Consider the following 14,503-nt stretch of genomic DNA (forward strand, 5'->3'; position numbering starts at 1 on the left):
GGTCCTGCACCTGGGTCGGGGCAATCCCAAACCTGGATACAGACTGAGAGATGAATAGATTGAGAGCAGCCCTGCGAGTAGGACTTGAGAGTACTGGTGGATGAAATATCAGACGAGTCAGCACAGTGCATCTGCAGCCCAGAAAGCCAATTATATCTCAAGATGTATAACATACTTGCATACCAGCACATTGAAGGAGATGATTTTTCCCTCTCTACTCCACTCTCATGAGTCCTCATCTGGATCACTGTATCCAGCTCTGTGGTCCTCAGCACAATAGACATGGACCTGTTAGAGTGGGTCCAGATGAGGGTCATGAAAATGATCAGAGGGCTGGAACACCTCTCCTATTAAGAAAGGCTGAGAAAGTTGGGGTCGTTCAGCCTGGAGAAAAGGTTCCAGGGAGACCTTATTGCTGCCTTTTAATATATGAAAAAGGCTTATAAGAAAGACAATGAGAGAGTTTTTACCAGAGTTTGTACTCACAGGACAAGGAGTAATGGTTTAAACTAAAAGAGGGTAGATTTAGATTAGATACAAGCAAGAAATTCTTTACTATGAGTGCAGAACAAGTTTCCCAGAGAAGCTGTGGATGTCTTATCCCTGGAAGTGTTCAGGGTCAGGCAGGTCAGGGTTTTGAGCAACTTGATCTAGTAAAACATGTCCTGGACCATGAGAGGGGGATTGGATTAGATGAACTTTAAAGGTCCCTTCCAACTCAAATCATTCTATGACTCCATGAGTCATACTTTTAATGGAGGTTTCCTAAGAATCTTTCTTAAAGTTACCTGGACTATTTGATTTGATATGCAAACAGCTGTTTTGAATTGCTTCTGATATAAAAATTCTGAACAAAATCAAAGCAACAATACAGTGTGCAACTGCAGGAAAGAAAACATAAAGAGACATTTCTCTCATCTCTGTCACAAACAAGGAGTTGAGCTGATTCAGCACAGGCATACAGGTTACATACATCATTATCTCATACTCCTTGACGATCTGGAGCACTTCTGTATTGGCAAGCACTGAGTCATCCCTCTATGACCCTCTGTATTCCTATTTTCTCCTCTGTGATCCCTGCACACCAGCATAGCCAGCACCTGCCCAGTGACTCTGCAGCCCTCCCACAGCACTGCAGGAAGCTGCTGCACCTATTTGGAAAGCCTATGGTTTGGTTTAAGAGATTTTAACTGCTTCCCAACTGCGAGTACTGATGGAGCAAGCCTTTTCTATTTTACTCTGTGGGGTGTTCACAAGCAGAATGCCTGTCAAGTTACACAAGACATTTAAGAGCTTGTTAGGTGGTAAATGTTCACTTTTAACAGCACTCATTCATGTGCTTTATGCACTTGAATAGTCCTGCCGGTTTCAATGGAGCCACTTGTATATAAACCAATACTCAGCAAAATAAGGAGGAGTTGAATGCCCTGTTTTTTCTTTCCTCTTGGGTCATTTGTTTAATTAGAGTACAACTAACAATAAGAATGATATTTTAATGGCACATGCTACCCCAGAAAGGAACCTGTAGGTCTTGGTTTTTGTTTTTGTTTTGGGGGTTTTTTTGTGGATTTTTTTTGTTTGGTTGGTTGGTTTTGGTTTGGTTTTTTGTTATTTTTTTTCTTAAAGATCAACCATAGGGGAAAATTATTAATAACTTTATCTATAACTCACTGTCACAATGAAGAAGCAAGTGCTCTCAAAAAATTAAAGAGGGCTATTAAAGTTAAAAACAAAGGGAGGGTTGTTTTTACAGAAAAATCATTAATGAAAACTAGTTAACTGGGAAGTCTCATGAGCTCAGAAAGCCTACATGCAAAAAGCCTGTTCATAGGTGTCATGATCATGGCTTTTTAAAATGTTGGAATAGGTAAGCTAAATCCCATTTTTTTTTTTTAATCCTGATGCTTTCTAGAAGACAGGACAGATCAGAAGGATTTGTATGTATATTTGTATGTATATTTGCTGCAGACTGTGCTCTGGCCTCAGACTGGGTCAACAACCTCTAAATGGCCATGAGGAATCTTTTTAGTGGTAGCTTTGAATCAGGAAGTATGTTGCCTGAAATTAACATATCTTCTTACAAAGCAACCAGTTCTATTTCACACTTGTAAAAATTAGGCTAAATGAAATTGCTGTAACAGAGGCTTAAGAAATTGGTAGCAGTTCAGTGTTCACTTTCTGTCTCTTGAACTTTTTTTGAATCATAGAATCACAGAATCATTTCAGTTGGAAGAGACACTTGATATCATCATGTCCAACCATAGCTTAACTCCAGCACTAAACCATGTCTGTAAGAACCTCATCTATAGATCTTTTAAAAACCTCCAGGGATGGTGACTCAACCACTTCCCTAGGCAGCCTGTTCTAATGTCTGACAAACCTCTCCATGAATATTTTTTTTCCTAATATCCAATCTGAATCTTCTCTGGCACAACTTGAGGCCATTTCCTCTTGTCCTGTCACTTGCTACTTGGGAGAAGAGACCAACACCTTCAACGCTATCATCTCCTTTCAGGTAGTTGTAGAGAGCAATAAGGTCTCCCTTCAGCCTCCTTTACTCCAGGCTAAACAGCCCCAGTTCCCTCAACTGCTCCTCATCAGTCCTGTGCTCCAGACCCCTCACCAGCTTTGTTGCCCTCTTCTGAACTCCCTCCAGCACCTCAATGTCTTTCCTATAGTGAGGGGCACAAAACTGGACACAGTATTCGAGGTGGGGTCACACCACACCAAACGCAGTAAAATGATCTCTCCTCTAGTCCTGCTGGTCACACTATTCCTGATAGAAACCAGAATGCTGTTGGCCTTTTTGGCCACCTGGGCACACTGCTGGCTCATGTTCAGTCAGCTGTCCATCAACATCCCCAGATGCTTTTCCTCCAGGCAGCTTTCCAGACACTCTTCCCCAAGCCTGTAGCATTTCATGGGGTTGTTGTGACCCAAGTGCAGGACTCGGCAATTGGCCTCAGCCCAACGATCCAGCTGACCCAGATCCCTCTAAGGAACCTTTCTACCCTCCAGCAGATCAACACTCCCACCTAACTAGCTGTCATCTGCAAACTTACTGAGTACTGAGGGTGCACTCAACCCCCTCATCCAGATCACTGATAAAGAATGGGCTGCAGTACTGAGCCCTGAGGAACACCAGTCGTAACCAGCCACCAACTGGATTTGACTCTGTTCATCACAACTCTTTGTGCCCGGCCATCCCGCCAGTTCTTTATCCATAGGAGAGGACACGCATCCAGGCCATGAGCTGCCAGCTTCTCCAGGAGAATGCTGTGGGATACGGTGTCAAAAGCTTTACTGAACTCTAAGTACACAACATCCACAGCCTTTCCCTCATCCACTAAGTGGGTCACCTTGTCATAGACAGAGATCAGGTGGGTCAAGCAGGACTTGCCCTTCATAAACCCATGCTGACTGGGCCTGATTGCTTGGTTGTTTTGTTTTGAGTTGCATGATGCTACTCAAAATGGTGTGTTCCATGATCTTCCCTAGCACCAAGGTCAGACTGACCGGCCTATAATCTTCCGGATCTTCCTTCCAACCCTTCTTGTAGATGGGCATCACATTCATCAGCTTCCAGTAAACTTTCCTGGACACAGGAAATAATAAAACTTCCCTGGGAAATATTTCTTGTTCCCCTTTTCTCATGCACAAATACATGGAGAGGGTTGGAATGGATAACAAAATTTTTTTGTACCATTATCTCGCTTTCAAAATGAGGTGAATTTGTGCCTACTGATCTTTCTTTTTTTTTTGATATGAAACTGCTACTAAATAGAGAGCTTTGATGCTCTTCAAAAATTAACAGTTAATTAAGGAAAAGAGCAGTTATTTCCTTATGTTTCACTTAATCTCCAAATATAGCTAAGACAAAAAAAAATTGCAGAACCACCACAAAACTGCACTAGGAGAAACCAAATAAAAGGAAGGGGAATCATGCAAATAAAGGTGATAAAAAGTTAACATAAACAAAATATTCAGAGCAATTAATTTGGAAATATAAAAGCTAAATAAAAAATAAAGAGTTACAGATCAAAGGGGCCAAACTACATTCCAGATGTGGACTGTCAGTATTTGTTTCTGCAAAGCTCAAGCAGTAAGCATAGGCATTGTGCAAAGGATCTGCTTCTACTGGAAGTAAATTATAGAAATTCAAGCTCTGGCATTGGAGGAACATGGAAGCTTCAGTCTTTCATCTTTCCTCTGCACTTCTGGCACTTTCAGTAAAGTTATATAATAGATTTTCCCTAAGGTACAAGCTTGCACATGTCTCTCTTAGCAGGAATTTTTCATTTGCTAAGTGTGAGCATTTTGGAGGAAAGAAGGGTTTTCCCCACAAACCACTACAGTTCCCAGTGCCCTTGCAAGTTACTTTGATGACACTGTAATTTGTTGTAGTAAGCCATCTATTCAGTGCTCATTTATGGGCTATATTCATTGATGCTCTTCGAAATGTCTCAAATTGAAATATAAAGTGAGTTTTAAACTGGCACCCTCTCCACACAGAAATTTTCAATTGATATTGAAGGGGTTTAATGCTTTGTACTGCAGAAATAAAAATAAAATCCTGGGTACTAAGGTGGTGGTCTGAAGTGATTTCTAACTGAAAAAAAGCTATCTGTAAGCAAAATAAAATCCTCTCTTTACTACAGATGTGGGAATAGCTTATTGAAGCATGACACAACACTGAGGGCTCTGACCTCAATATGGAGAGCCATGTTTGCATTCCCTTCCAGGGGTCTGGTCAGTTGCAGGCAGTCATTCAACAATTATTTGATAGTTGGTAAAATATTGATCAGCTAAATGATAAACCAGGGCTGTTGCCACATGTATTTGAAATATGCCAGTATCTTTTCCCAGTCCATTATTCAATTCTTGCAGGGGTGTATACATATATAAATATATATATGACCGTAATGTATCAGCCTGCGTTTTTCTGGGAGAAAGTGAGGAAGCTACCTGTGTGAATCTCTTATTTTTCACATGCAAGATCTAATACTTAAAGATTTGTTGTTGTTGCTGCTCTTTTATGGGGTTTGTTTGTTTGTTTTGGGTTTTTTTTCTTTCATGCAGCTATTTAGAAGACTGAAACAGATGGGTTTTGTTGCTGGTGAGGCTTTTCCTTTTCCTTCCTTTCCTTCTGTTCCTTCTTTTCCTTTTCCCTTTTTTCCTTTCCCCTTCTTTTTTTTTTTTTTTCTTTCTTTCTTTTATTTTATTGAAAAATCATGTAGTTTACTAACTGCATGCCTACCTCCTCCAGCCTATCCTTTCTGGAGGATAAGGCTCTGACACTTCCATCTATTTGCTGGGAGAAAAAGAGAGCATTGTAATAGTAAAGTTGAAAGTGCAGCTCATTTTGTATTTTCCACTGTGTAGCTCTAGTGTTAAAAACTCCAGAAGTTTAGAACAATAGTTTTTTTGTTAGTTTGTTTTAAAAGTCGCATTTTACAGAATGCTTCATGTGAAGAGGGCAGCTTATAACAATATGGGAATGGTCTCTTAGGTCTGCCCAGCATAGCACTAAACTGCCACTACTCAGAAGAAAAAAAGTTGTTTTCATCTCCTAAAAAGGTAAAGCCCACATCTTACTATTGGCACTCACACCCAGCAGCACTTCCTGGAGGGATGCTGCAGTGCTGTCACCCACACTGGTGTCAGGGTGGCACCTGTAGGGAGTTCCCTGGCATAATTCAGATCAGCAGAGTCACACAGCCCCTATGATGAAACTGGTTTATCAGGACCTGCTAGCTACATCTTGCTGGGTATTTACTCGGACACTATGCCCCCCCTTATCTTTTTTTTTTTTTTCTTTAATTAATATAGTAGTTCCATTACTGAAATATAATGTAATACAGTTTCTTAAAGTACAGATGGTGAGGAGAGGTCTCCTGTTTTCAGTTCTCTTCTCTGAGGGTCTTTCCTTTGACACTAAAATGAGACCATCTTTGCCTCCACTAGCCCCAAAAGTACCATCTTAATGTCAGAGAATGAATTCATCTCTCCAGATGGGGTATTCAGGTTCAAAATCTTTTATGAACTTCACATCAAGCAGTCAGGAAGCCATAGCAGCCTTAGTGGTTATGTGAAACATCATTTCATGTAGAAAACAAAAAGGGTACTCCTGAGGTTACATTTCAAAAAGATCTCGGTGAGGGAGCGGTCTCAGAAGCATTATAATCAACCAGTTCAGCTGCAAAGCAATACCTTTTAAGAAGACTACCCATACTGCAACCAATGTGCTAATCAGGATATAATTATCATTGGCTTGCCTTTAATCTGAATGTAAGTGCAACCAACAGTAGTATACATGTATTCCATAGCACTGTGACAGCATAGCTAGACACAATTTTTGTAAGTATATAAGCAATGTGATCACAAAAGGGACAAAGACAGTAGAAGGCACTCAAGCAACAGAAATCTGGCAGATAGAACACAAGATAAGCACAAGTGACTGAAAATAGACAGGACATCATCCAAAAGCAAAAGATTGGCAAGAAAAAGAAGAAGAAGAAAATGGTGTTGGAGGGGAGAACAACATAAAAGCATGAGGCATAAACAAGGAAAATTGGAGAAGGAGGAAGACAATCCACCTTGATTTTGAATTCTCTCCTTTAGGAGCTCTCAAGTCTGACTTTGGCATTTGAGAACCATCAAGGACCGTAACCAATAATACTAACTTTGCAGCATGAACTCTGGGGTACTGTACACTTAGATCTAACTTTAGATTGGATTGTTAAAGATGAAATGTTTTGTATACATAGTGGTGACGATGATAAAAATTACGTAAGGTTTAACCATTAGCAAGAAGTGAGCTTTTAATGAATAAATTGAGTAATGTTTAATTTTACAGTGTAATACTGACCTAATTTTTCTGTTTTCTAAACACCCCCGTTGCAGCCATCTCTGATTCCCTCAATGACACAAATGCCTTTAGTTGCAACAGCTTAGTCACTAAAAAGTGATCCTGGTAAATATTAGTCAGCTCAATGGTAGACTGAACTCCAAGAGAAGGAACTTAACAGTTGATGAGGGAGAGGAGGAGGTGCTAATGGAGTTTACTCCTTTGCCACATGAGTACACAGTGCAAATCAAAGTAGCTCTGCAGCACCACTTATTAAGCCTGCACCTTGCTTAGTGCTAGGGTGGCACCAAGTAAACCTTTCCGACACTGTTTTTAGTGTGGAAGCAAGGCACTTGGAGAAAAAGTCACTAGAAACAGTATGATAAAACAATACCATTCAGGCAAGACTTATAAGAAATTTGGTTTGGAGGGCAGAGAAGAATAGCAAATGAGAATGCACTTTAACAACAGCCAGTATAAATGAGGGCACTTGCACAACAGTCTGTTACTGAACAGAGCAAGAAGTAGAATGGAGCCTCAGCCAATAACCTCTGAGGAGAAATGGTCATATGATGGGGACAGACACACATTTTTTTTTAGTTTACATCCCACTTTCTTTACGCATCTCCATGCTGTTACACAGAAAATCTACTGCATTAGAAGTAACCCATCTTACTTTCAGGAAAATATAAATGTGTAAAAGTTACCATGTTAAATAAATACTCCTGTTCACCCAAAACATAATACAGTGCAAAAAGCATGAGTACTCATTCGATAATTATACCTGCCTCCCAGCACTGCTATTCTAAATCATTTATTGATTCACCATTATCTCCTGAGAAGACAATTAATTATTCCTGGTGGCCCATTCTCCTCCTCTGCATTAATGACCAATCTTCATTGTACTGCTTGTTTGTGGATTTTGAGGGAGTTTCTGTTTGTTCATTTGTTTGTGGTTTTTGTCTGTGTTGTTTTGTTTTGTTTTGTTTTTCTGTACGACCTGACTGCAATTGCATGTCACTGTATTTGTACTGAATATTCTTTTTTAAAAATTATTTCTTAGGAGATATCAATCCTACCTAACGTTGTCATGCCTTTGAATGTAAATCTTGTGGAAAATCCTTTCAGGAGGCTTCAGGAAATCTTCCTTCATTTCCATTGCAACATTCCTGGGCAAAAGACTCATCAAGAGGCGTTCCTAAAAGAAAACATAAACAACATCAGTTTTGTGGAGCAGTGTGTGACCATTTCCCTCCACCTTCTACAGCCTGTGTGGGTGTCTTTTTTAAGTCTTATGCACTATAAATAAATGAATAAATGAAATAAAACTATACAGAAAGGGGAGATACAGCTTCAAGAGCAGATAATTGTCCATAATTTTCATTAACATCACAATGCTAATAATAACGACTTACTTTATTGTTAGTAACATTTATCTGTCTGGGAAATACTGCCCAGAATCATTTGCTATGCTTTTGCGTGTCCTATTTCTGAATCTAGTGGATGTGTTACATTACAAGGACTATGACAGCTGCTTATTAAGCAGGGAGAGTGGATGACAGATCTATACACAGTCTGAATCAGCAGAGCAGTAATAAGGGTGCAGTTTTAATTGCATCTTATCCAGTGTGGCAATGTCTGTTCCAGCCAGCTCAGTAATGGAATGCATCAGTACAAACCCCTGGTTTAACACATCTCTTCTTGCTATACACTCAGAGAGATTTTAGGCATGGATCACCAACCTCACAAAAAGGACCTCTGATATTTTCGATCTTGTAAGTATTGACCATAAAGGCATACATAGTTTTTCCATATATTCATGGGTATCACCTGGAAAACTTGCAGCAGGTGTTCTTAGGTGTTGTGAGGTGTCCTTAGATACCTGCTTAAGTTTTGTTTTCACACAGAAAGCACTTGCCATTTAAAATGCAGTTCCAAGCTTATCCATCAGGTCTGCTGTCCTCAGCCATGGCAACAGTCTGAATGAATTCACATATATGCATCTGATCTGATTCAGGAATCCCAAGTTCCAGAGAACATGGTAAAAGACTAGATGGAGCAAGGAAAATGTACCCTTGGTGGAAGAGGATCAAGTCACTCAGTGTTCATTGTAGCTTCTATTTAAGTGATGACATTAAACAAGATCTTCGCCATTTTGCTGAAATGGATAAATAAATTCCAAAACTTTTATGGACAAAGAGTGGGGTTTCAGCTTTCCTAGAAAATCAGACTGAAAAAACAGACAAACAACCAAATGACTGACGGACTCTTACAAAGACCAGTGCTGACTGAATAGTTTTTCTATGGCTGTAAACACAATTACAATACAAGACGTGAATAAAAACCTCACAGATAACTTCTGCAGTGCATGGCAAATAGCGCAGAAGCCAGGGAAGTAATAACAATCATTATTACTAGGAAGGTAGCATTGGAGAGCTGCAAGATGCAGCACTTGACAACATTGAAACCTGCAGATGTCAGGTACTACTGTATTAAGGGAGGCTACAAAAAATGGTGATTCCTGTACATGTGAGCCTGACTATTACAACACCTGAAGCAAACTTATGAAAATACTACATCAAATTGTTGTTGCTTGCTTCTTCATTAGAGATGGGGGGGAAAAAAAAAAAAAGGTAGATTACTGAGGAACAAAGAGTTATAGTGTTTTTACAAAGAGGGTTAGCAACCTCAGATTCACCGAGCAAGGAAAGACTTAATTATGGCTTTCTCAAAGGGCAGCCACTGCTGACCTTTCAAGCCAAGAATGGAAGCAACATTATGGCTGTAAAGAATTGTCACTGGAAGAGAGACTGGAAAATGTAAGAAACAAGTCCACACTGGAAAGTATCGGAACACTGAAAATAAATGAAAGACAGCATCTAGCTCTCTAGAAAAAATATAAGAAAAGTCTCTTCTATTTTGGGCAAAATCTCATCTGTCAGTCAAAGCAGGATTGCCCTTCAGGTCAGCTTAAGGAATGATCAAGGACTCAGAGGCTGGAGCTGCAAGAGTATACCAAAACCGTTGGAAGGTTTGGGAAAGGTCTCTGCCTGGTTCTCTGTTCAGCAAGTCCTACCATCATTGTCTGTTTTTTTCATGTGCTCCTGTATGGTTGATCTGATTATAAAAATAGTCTGAAAACCAGGTTAAAGTGAAAACTAGAGGTGCATGACTTGCATAGTGTATTGAATGGAACAAGTGACAACACATTTGTGGTGACATTCATGCTTGAGTGGTTGTTGCCTCTGACAGGGATGGGTGATGACAGAAGAAAATTGAATGAGTGAGACAGGGAACACTAATCAATTGGCAACAACTCTGACTAGAATAAAACAATACTCATGGTGCAGATGTTCTTATTGGTGATAAATGATGTACTGAGGTAGACTCAACACGTGGCAGATTCCAAAACACAGGGAGAGAAAAATGTTTCCATATTTTCACCTTTCTCACTGTTTCACAATGCTGTTTAGGCTTATTACAGCTGGTTTCTACCCAGAAAATTAAAACTTGGCCCTATGACCAACTTATGTTATTTTAGAAATCTGTACTCTCTTACTCTCCTGCTGTAAATCCTCATTCAGCATTAATGTGGTGTAAAGTGAAACCACGTGCTGAAAAAAAAGTTTAGTTTCAGAGACTGCAATTGTCTGCCAATGATTTTGCATGCCCTGCACAAATCTCACTAACAAAATGACAGATGAGTATCTGTATTTCCTTCGTTCACTGCATTTTTCATTAAATTTGTATTTTAAATTGCCAGTCCTAGCTTGGGATTTGAAATGTCAAACTGGGCTGCCTCTGCCAGCCATTTTATCCTCACTAATGAGGATTTCTGCACCATTAATGAAGACTTAGTTAATTTTGAAAAGGACACTTGAATTAGAAAAAATCCAGATTTTTTTCTCCCACAGTAATGAAGCATTGCTAGAAATAAGAGAAGGAACAAACATTTATTTGACTCCAAGGCAAGTCAAAATGTGCATACCAAGCCAGTTAGGAAGTATTCAGTGCTACCTTGGCACTATTCAAAAACTAGGACGATTATGCACATGGTAAAGAAGGAAAATATGCAAAAACAGAGAAATTGAAATAAAACCAAATTGTTTCCCACTGTTAATGACCAAAAGGACCCTATATTACTACTTGTTTTTTGGAATGGTCTCAACCCTAATTGCAAGTACAAGCTCCTGTAATTCGATGCTCACTCCAAGTTGGACCTAGGGAAAAACTAAGTTTTGTAGTTATTCAAGACTTGGTTAGACAAAGCCACAGTTGACCAGACCTGATGTTGCTGGCAGTCCTGCTTTGAGAAGGTTGTTCGACTGGATGTTCTCCAGAAGTCCCTTCTAACCATTGTGTGCCAACAAGGGGGACAACAGCACAAGGATCAGGAGTGGAGGATGCCTGTGGCTTCCTGGCTGAAGCTATCCTGCCACCCTGACACATACAAGTGTGGCTTCTAAAACAGCAGTGAAGCTCAAGGCTCAGCACCCTTTAGCAGTAGTATGATTTCTCTTTCCTGAGAGGAGAAGCAGAAAGAAGCAAGCAGACAACTGAGACTGTTGAAACAACAGTTTCCATCATCTGCACACATTCTGCCCCAATGCTCTCTTCAGTTTTCACAAATTTGGAAGCTTCTCAGTACAACTCCTCCCATCCCCATTCCTGGCCTGCACAGCTTCTCCAACCTGCATCCTGACTCTGCTTTTATGCAAATGCCCAGTGCACGTTCCTAGTACATTTCTTCTGCCTGTCTCCAAATGAAGATGGCCTTCCCCTCCCATTTTGAAAAATCATTGTCTTTTTTATTTTACTGCTTCTTCCAAACACTTACAACTTTCTCAAAGTCCCTTTGAAATTTTCACCTTGATTTATAATATTTCATGCTGCTCACCAAACAATACTATCTAGTCCAATACCACATTGTATTCCTATTGTACAAAATGATTTATTTCAACATCCGTATGGGGAACGACTGTGAAATATTTTCGAATTCCTTCAGCAGGTTGTAAATAATTTATGAACCCACTCTCCCTTAATCAGAAAAGACTGAAATGCAGAAAAATGTTTTAATGCTTCCAGATAGCATCCTTTCCTTTCTTTCCCACTGCCTACTGTGTACTTGGATGACCCTTTACAAATTTCTGCCCATTAAATGGATGCACTTGCTGTGCTTCTCCATGCTAAATTGTATTCCTGTAGATTATCATATGAGATAAATAGAAAACAAAGTGGAAATCTTAGTTATAGTCAGTGCAGACTATTTTATCAAAGGAAATAGTTGTTGACATTTTTTTCTGAGATACAGAAGAGAAGCAACCAGAGGAACTGTAGCATGGCCTCAAAGCTGCAGGCTCTCTTGTGTCCCTGGTTCTTTGAATCTCATTACTCCTTGTCCTCCCACGCTACTGTATACACACATGGAGTGGAATTCAGGACATCCTGAAGGGCCATGCAGAAAAATTTACTGCACTTCATGCCTTTCAATCCCGTGAGAGCAGGACTGTAATGGAGGTAACTCAGTCTCTTTTAGTGAGGTTCACTAGGTTCCTTCTGAACTGCTGCTTACAGCCAGCCTGCTGGTACTGCTGCCGTTGCCCACCAAGGAGGAGCCTGAGCCCAATGCCTGTCTTGGCAGAGAGCTCTGCCTCTTGCAGCTTGCTCAAAATGAGACTCAGAGGCTTCCCAAGCTCATGCTGGGGAAAGCAGTAACTCTGGATAGCACGCCAGATCCTGGTCCTTTCTCATGCTCCCTGGCATCGAACCACATTATTCAGGTTAGACTGCATGCCCATGGGCCACTGTTTTCTGCATTTTCATAAGGACTTTTAAAAAAAAAAAAGAAAGAAGGAGAGAAGGAGGGACGGAAGGAGGAAGGGAGGGAGGAAAGAAAGAGAGAGAAAAAGAGAGATGGAAAGAGAGAGAGGGAAAGAGAGAGCAAGAGCAAGAGCAAGAGCAAGTGAAAGAGAAAGAGAAAGAGAAAGAGAAGAGAAGAGAAGAGAAGAGAAAGAGAAAGAGAGAGAGAAAGAGAGAGAGAGGAGGGAGAGGGAGGAGTGGGAGGGAGAGGGAGGAGGGAGAGGGGGAGGGGGAAGGGGAAAGGAAAAGGAAAAGGAAAAGGGAAGGGAAGGGAAGGGAAGGGAAGGGAAGGGAAGGGAAGGGAAGGGAAGGGAAGGAAAGGAAAGGAAAGGAAAGGAAAGGAAAGGAAAGGAAAGGAAAGGAAAGGAAAGGAAAGGAAAGGAAAGGAAAGGAAAGGAAAGGAAAGGAAAGGAAAGGAAAGGAGGAAGTATTTAACAAAACCAGGTTTGGCACCTTTGTACCTGGCTGATAAAATATGAATATTCTTGTTTGTTATAGTAACACTCCAACAATGATGACAAATAGGAACATGAGCTCACAAAAGAAAGGAGCATTTTGATCATCTGTTCTACAAGTTTTTTTTACAATACAAAACATGAAGTCTAACCCACCATGTTTTGCATTCTACCACAGATCTTCTTTTGTTATTGGTATACTTAAAAGGAGAGTGCCACCATAATTACAAAGGATTTTGTTCCTGGAGAAGACAAGCATTGGATATGCATAAAAATATTAATAAGACTGTTTCAGTGTCAACTCATCTATACAATTTTGAGATTCACTTTATACGTTCTACATCTGTGACTCCAAAGTACATCTTAAATATTACCACCTGCTACCTAATTATACTTTGATAAGTTCATTCTTGCATAATTTTAAAATCCACAGCTTAGTGGGTTTATGGTCTCTGTCATCCTTATATTACACTGCACAGCCATTTTAAATTCCCTGTAACGAAAATTTAAAAAATGAGAGAGAAATGAAGCCCAGTGCAATGCATGGAAGAAAATCTTTGTGTAAAACTATTAGGATTCATTTATACTTCCTGTAAGCTGGGAAAAAAGAGAGCAGATTTCATTAGTGAATTATTTTAAACTATGCTATGGCCTTTCTTCCAAGTAAACACAAAAAAAGCACTGTCAAAGATGGTGACATTAAAAGCCACAAGGTGGCAATGTTTCAGAGCGTTCCTGAGATTTCTTGAAAAATTATGCTTATCAGTAAGTCATTATTACAATCATAATCATAAAAGATCATTCAAAAAGCTGCCATATAATGCACAGGTTTTTGAGTAGTAAGAGGATGGCTAACAACATACAGGTATGGTAGATGATCAATATACTATGTATGAACTGCACAATGGATTCAGGATGAGTTAACAGATGGGTACCAGACCTATTTGACATATTTCTATGGTTAAAATTAAATGTATCCACAAAACCATTGCATAAAACTTAACAAGAAATGCATGATAATTCTTTCAGTTAATGGAAATCTTCCTACTAGAAGTGAACTTGAGTAGGAAGCTAAATTCACAAAACCAACCAGTGCCTTTATACTTAAGTCATCTTTATTTGCCTCACTATGGTGCTGATACTGCAGGCAAGTAGCTATACAGATATAATCAGATGTGTGGTTTAGCCCCTCCTTCCTTCTTCTTCCCCTAGCTTTATATGCTGAGCATGAAATCATATGGTAAAGAATATCCCTTTGGTCCGTTGGGGTCAACTGTCCCAGCTGTGTCTCCTCCCAAATTTTTGTGTACGACCAGCTTACTCACCAGTGGGGCGATCTACT

At 39.9% G+C, this 14,503-nt stretch overlaps 1 protein-coding gene across 1 annotated transcript in view; it reads right to left on the bottom strand.

The window, feature by feature from the left end:
* The window catches only part of ADCY1 (adenylate cyclase 1), a gene marked incomplete at both ends in the record, with an annotated part of 140,283 nt that overhangs the window by 75,611 nt on the left and 50,169 nt on the right, over positions 1–14,503 (bottom strand). The window contains one exon of the mRNA XM_080339294.1: positions 7,927–8,045. Coding sequence (XP_080195420.1) covers positions 7,927–8,045 — 119 coding nt within the window. The remainder of the gene's footprint in view (positions 1–7,926; positions 8,046–14,503) is intronic.

This window comes from Nesoenas mayeri (genome assembly GCF_963082525.1).
Source record: "Nesoenas mayeri genome assembly, chromosome: 2".
Classification (NCBI taxonomy): Eukaryota; Metazoa; Chordata; class Aves; order Columbiformes; family Columbidae; genus Nesoenas; species Nesoenas mayeri.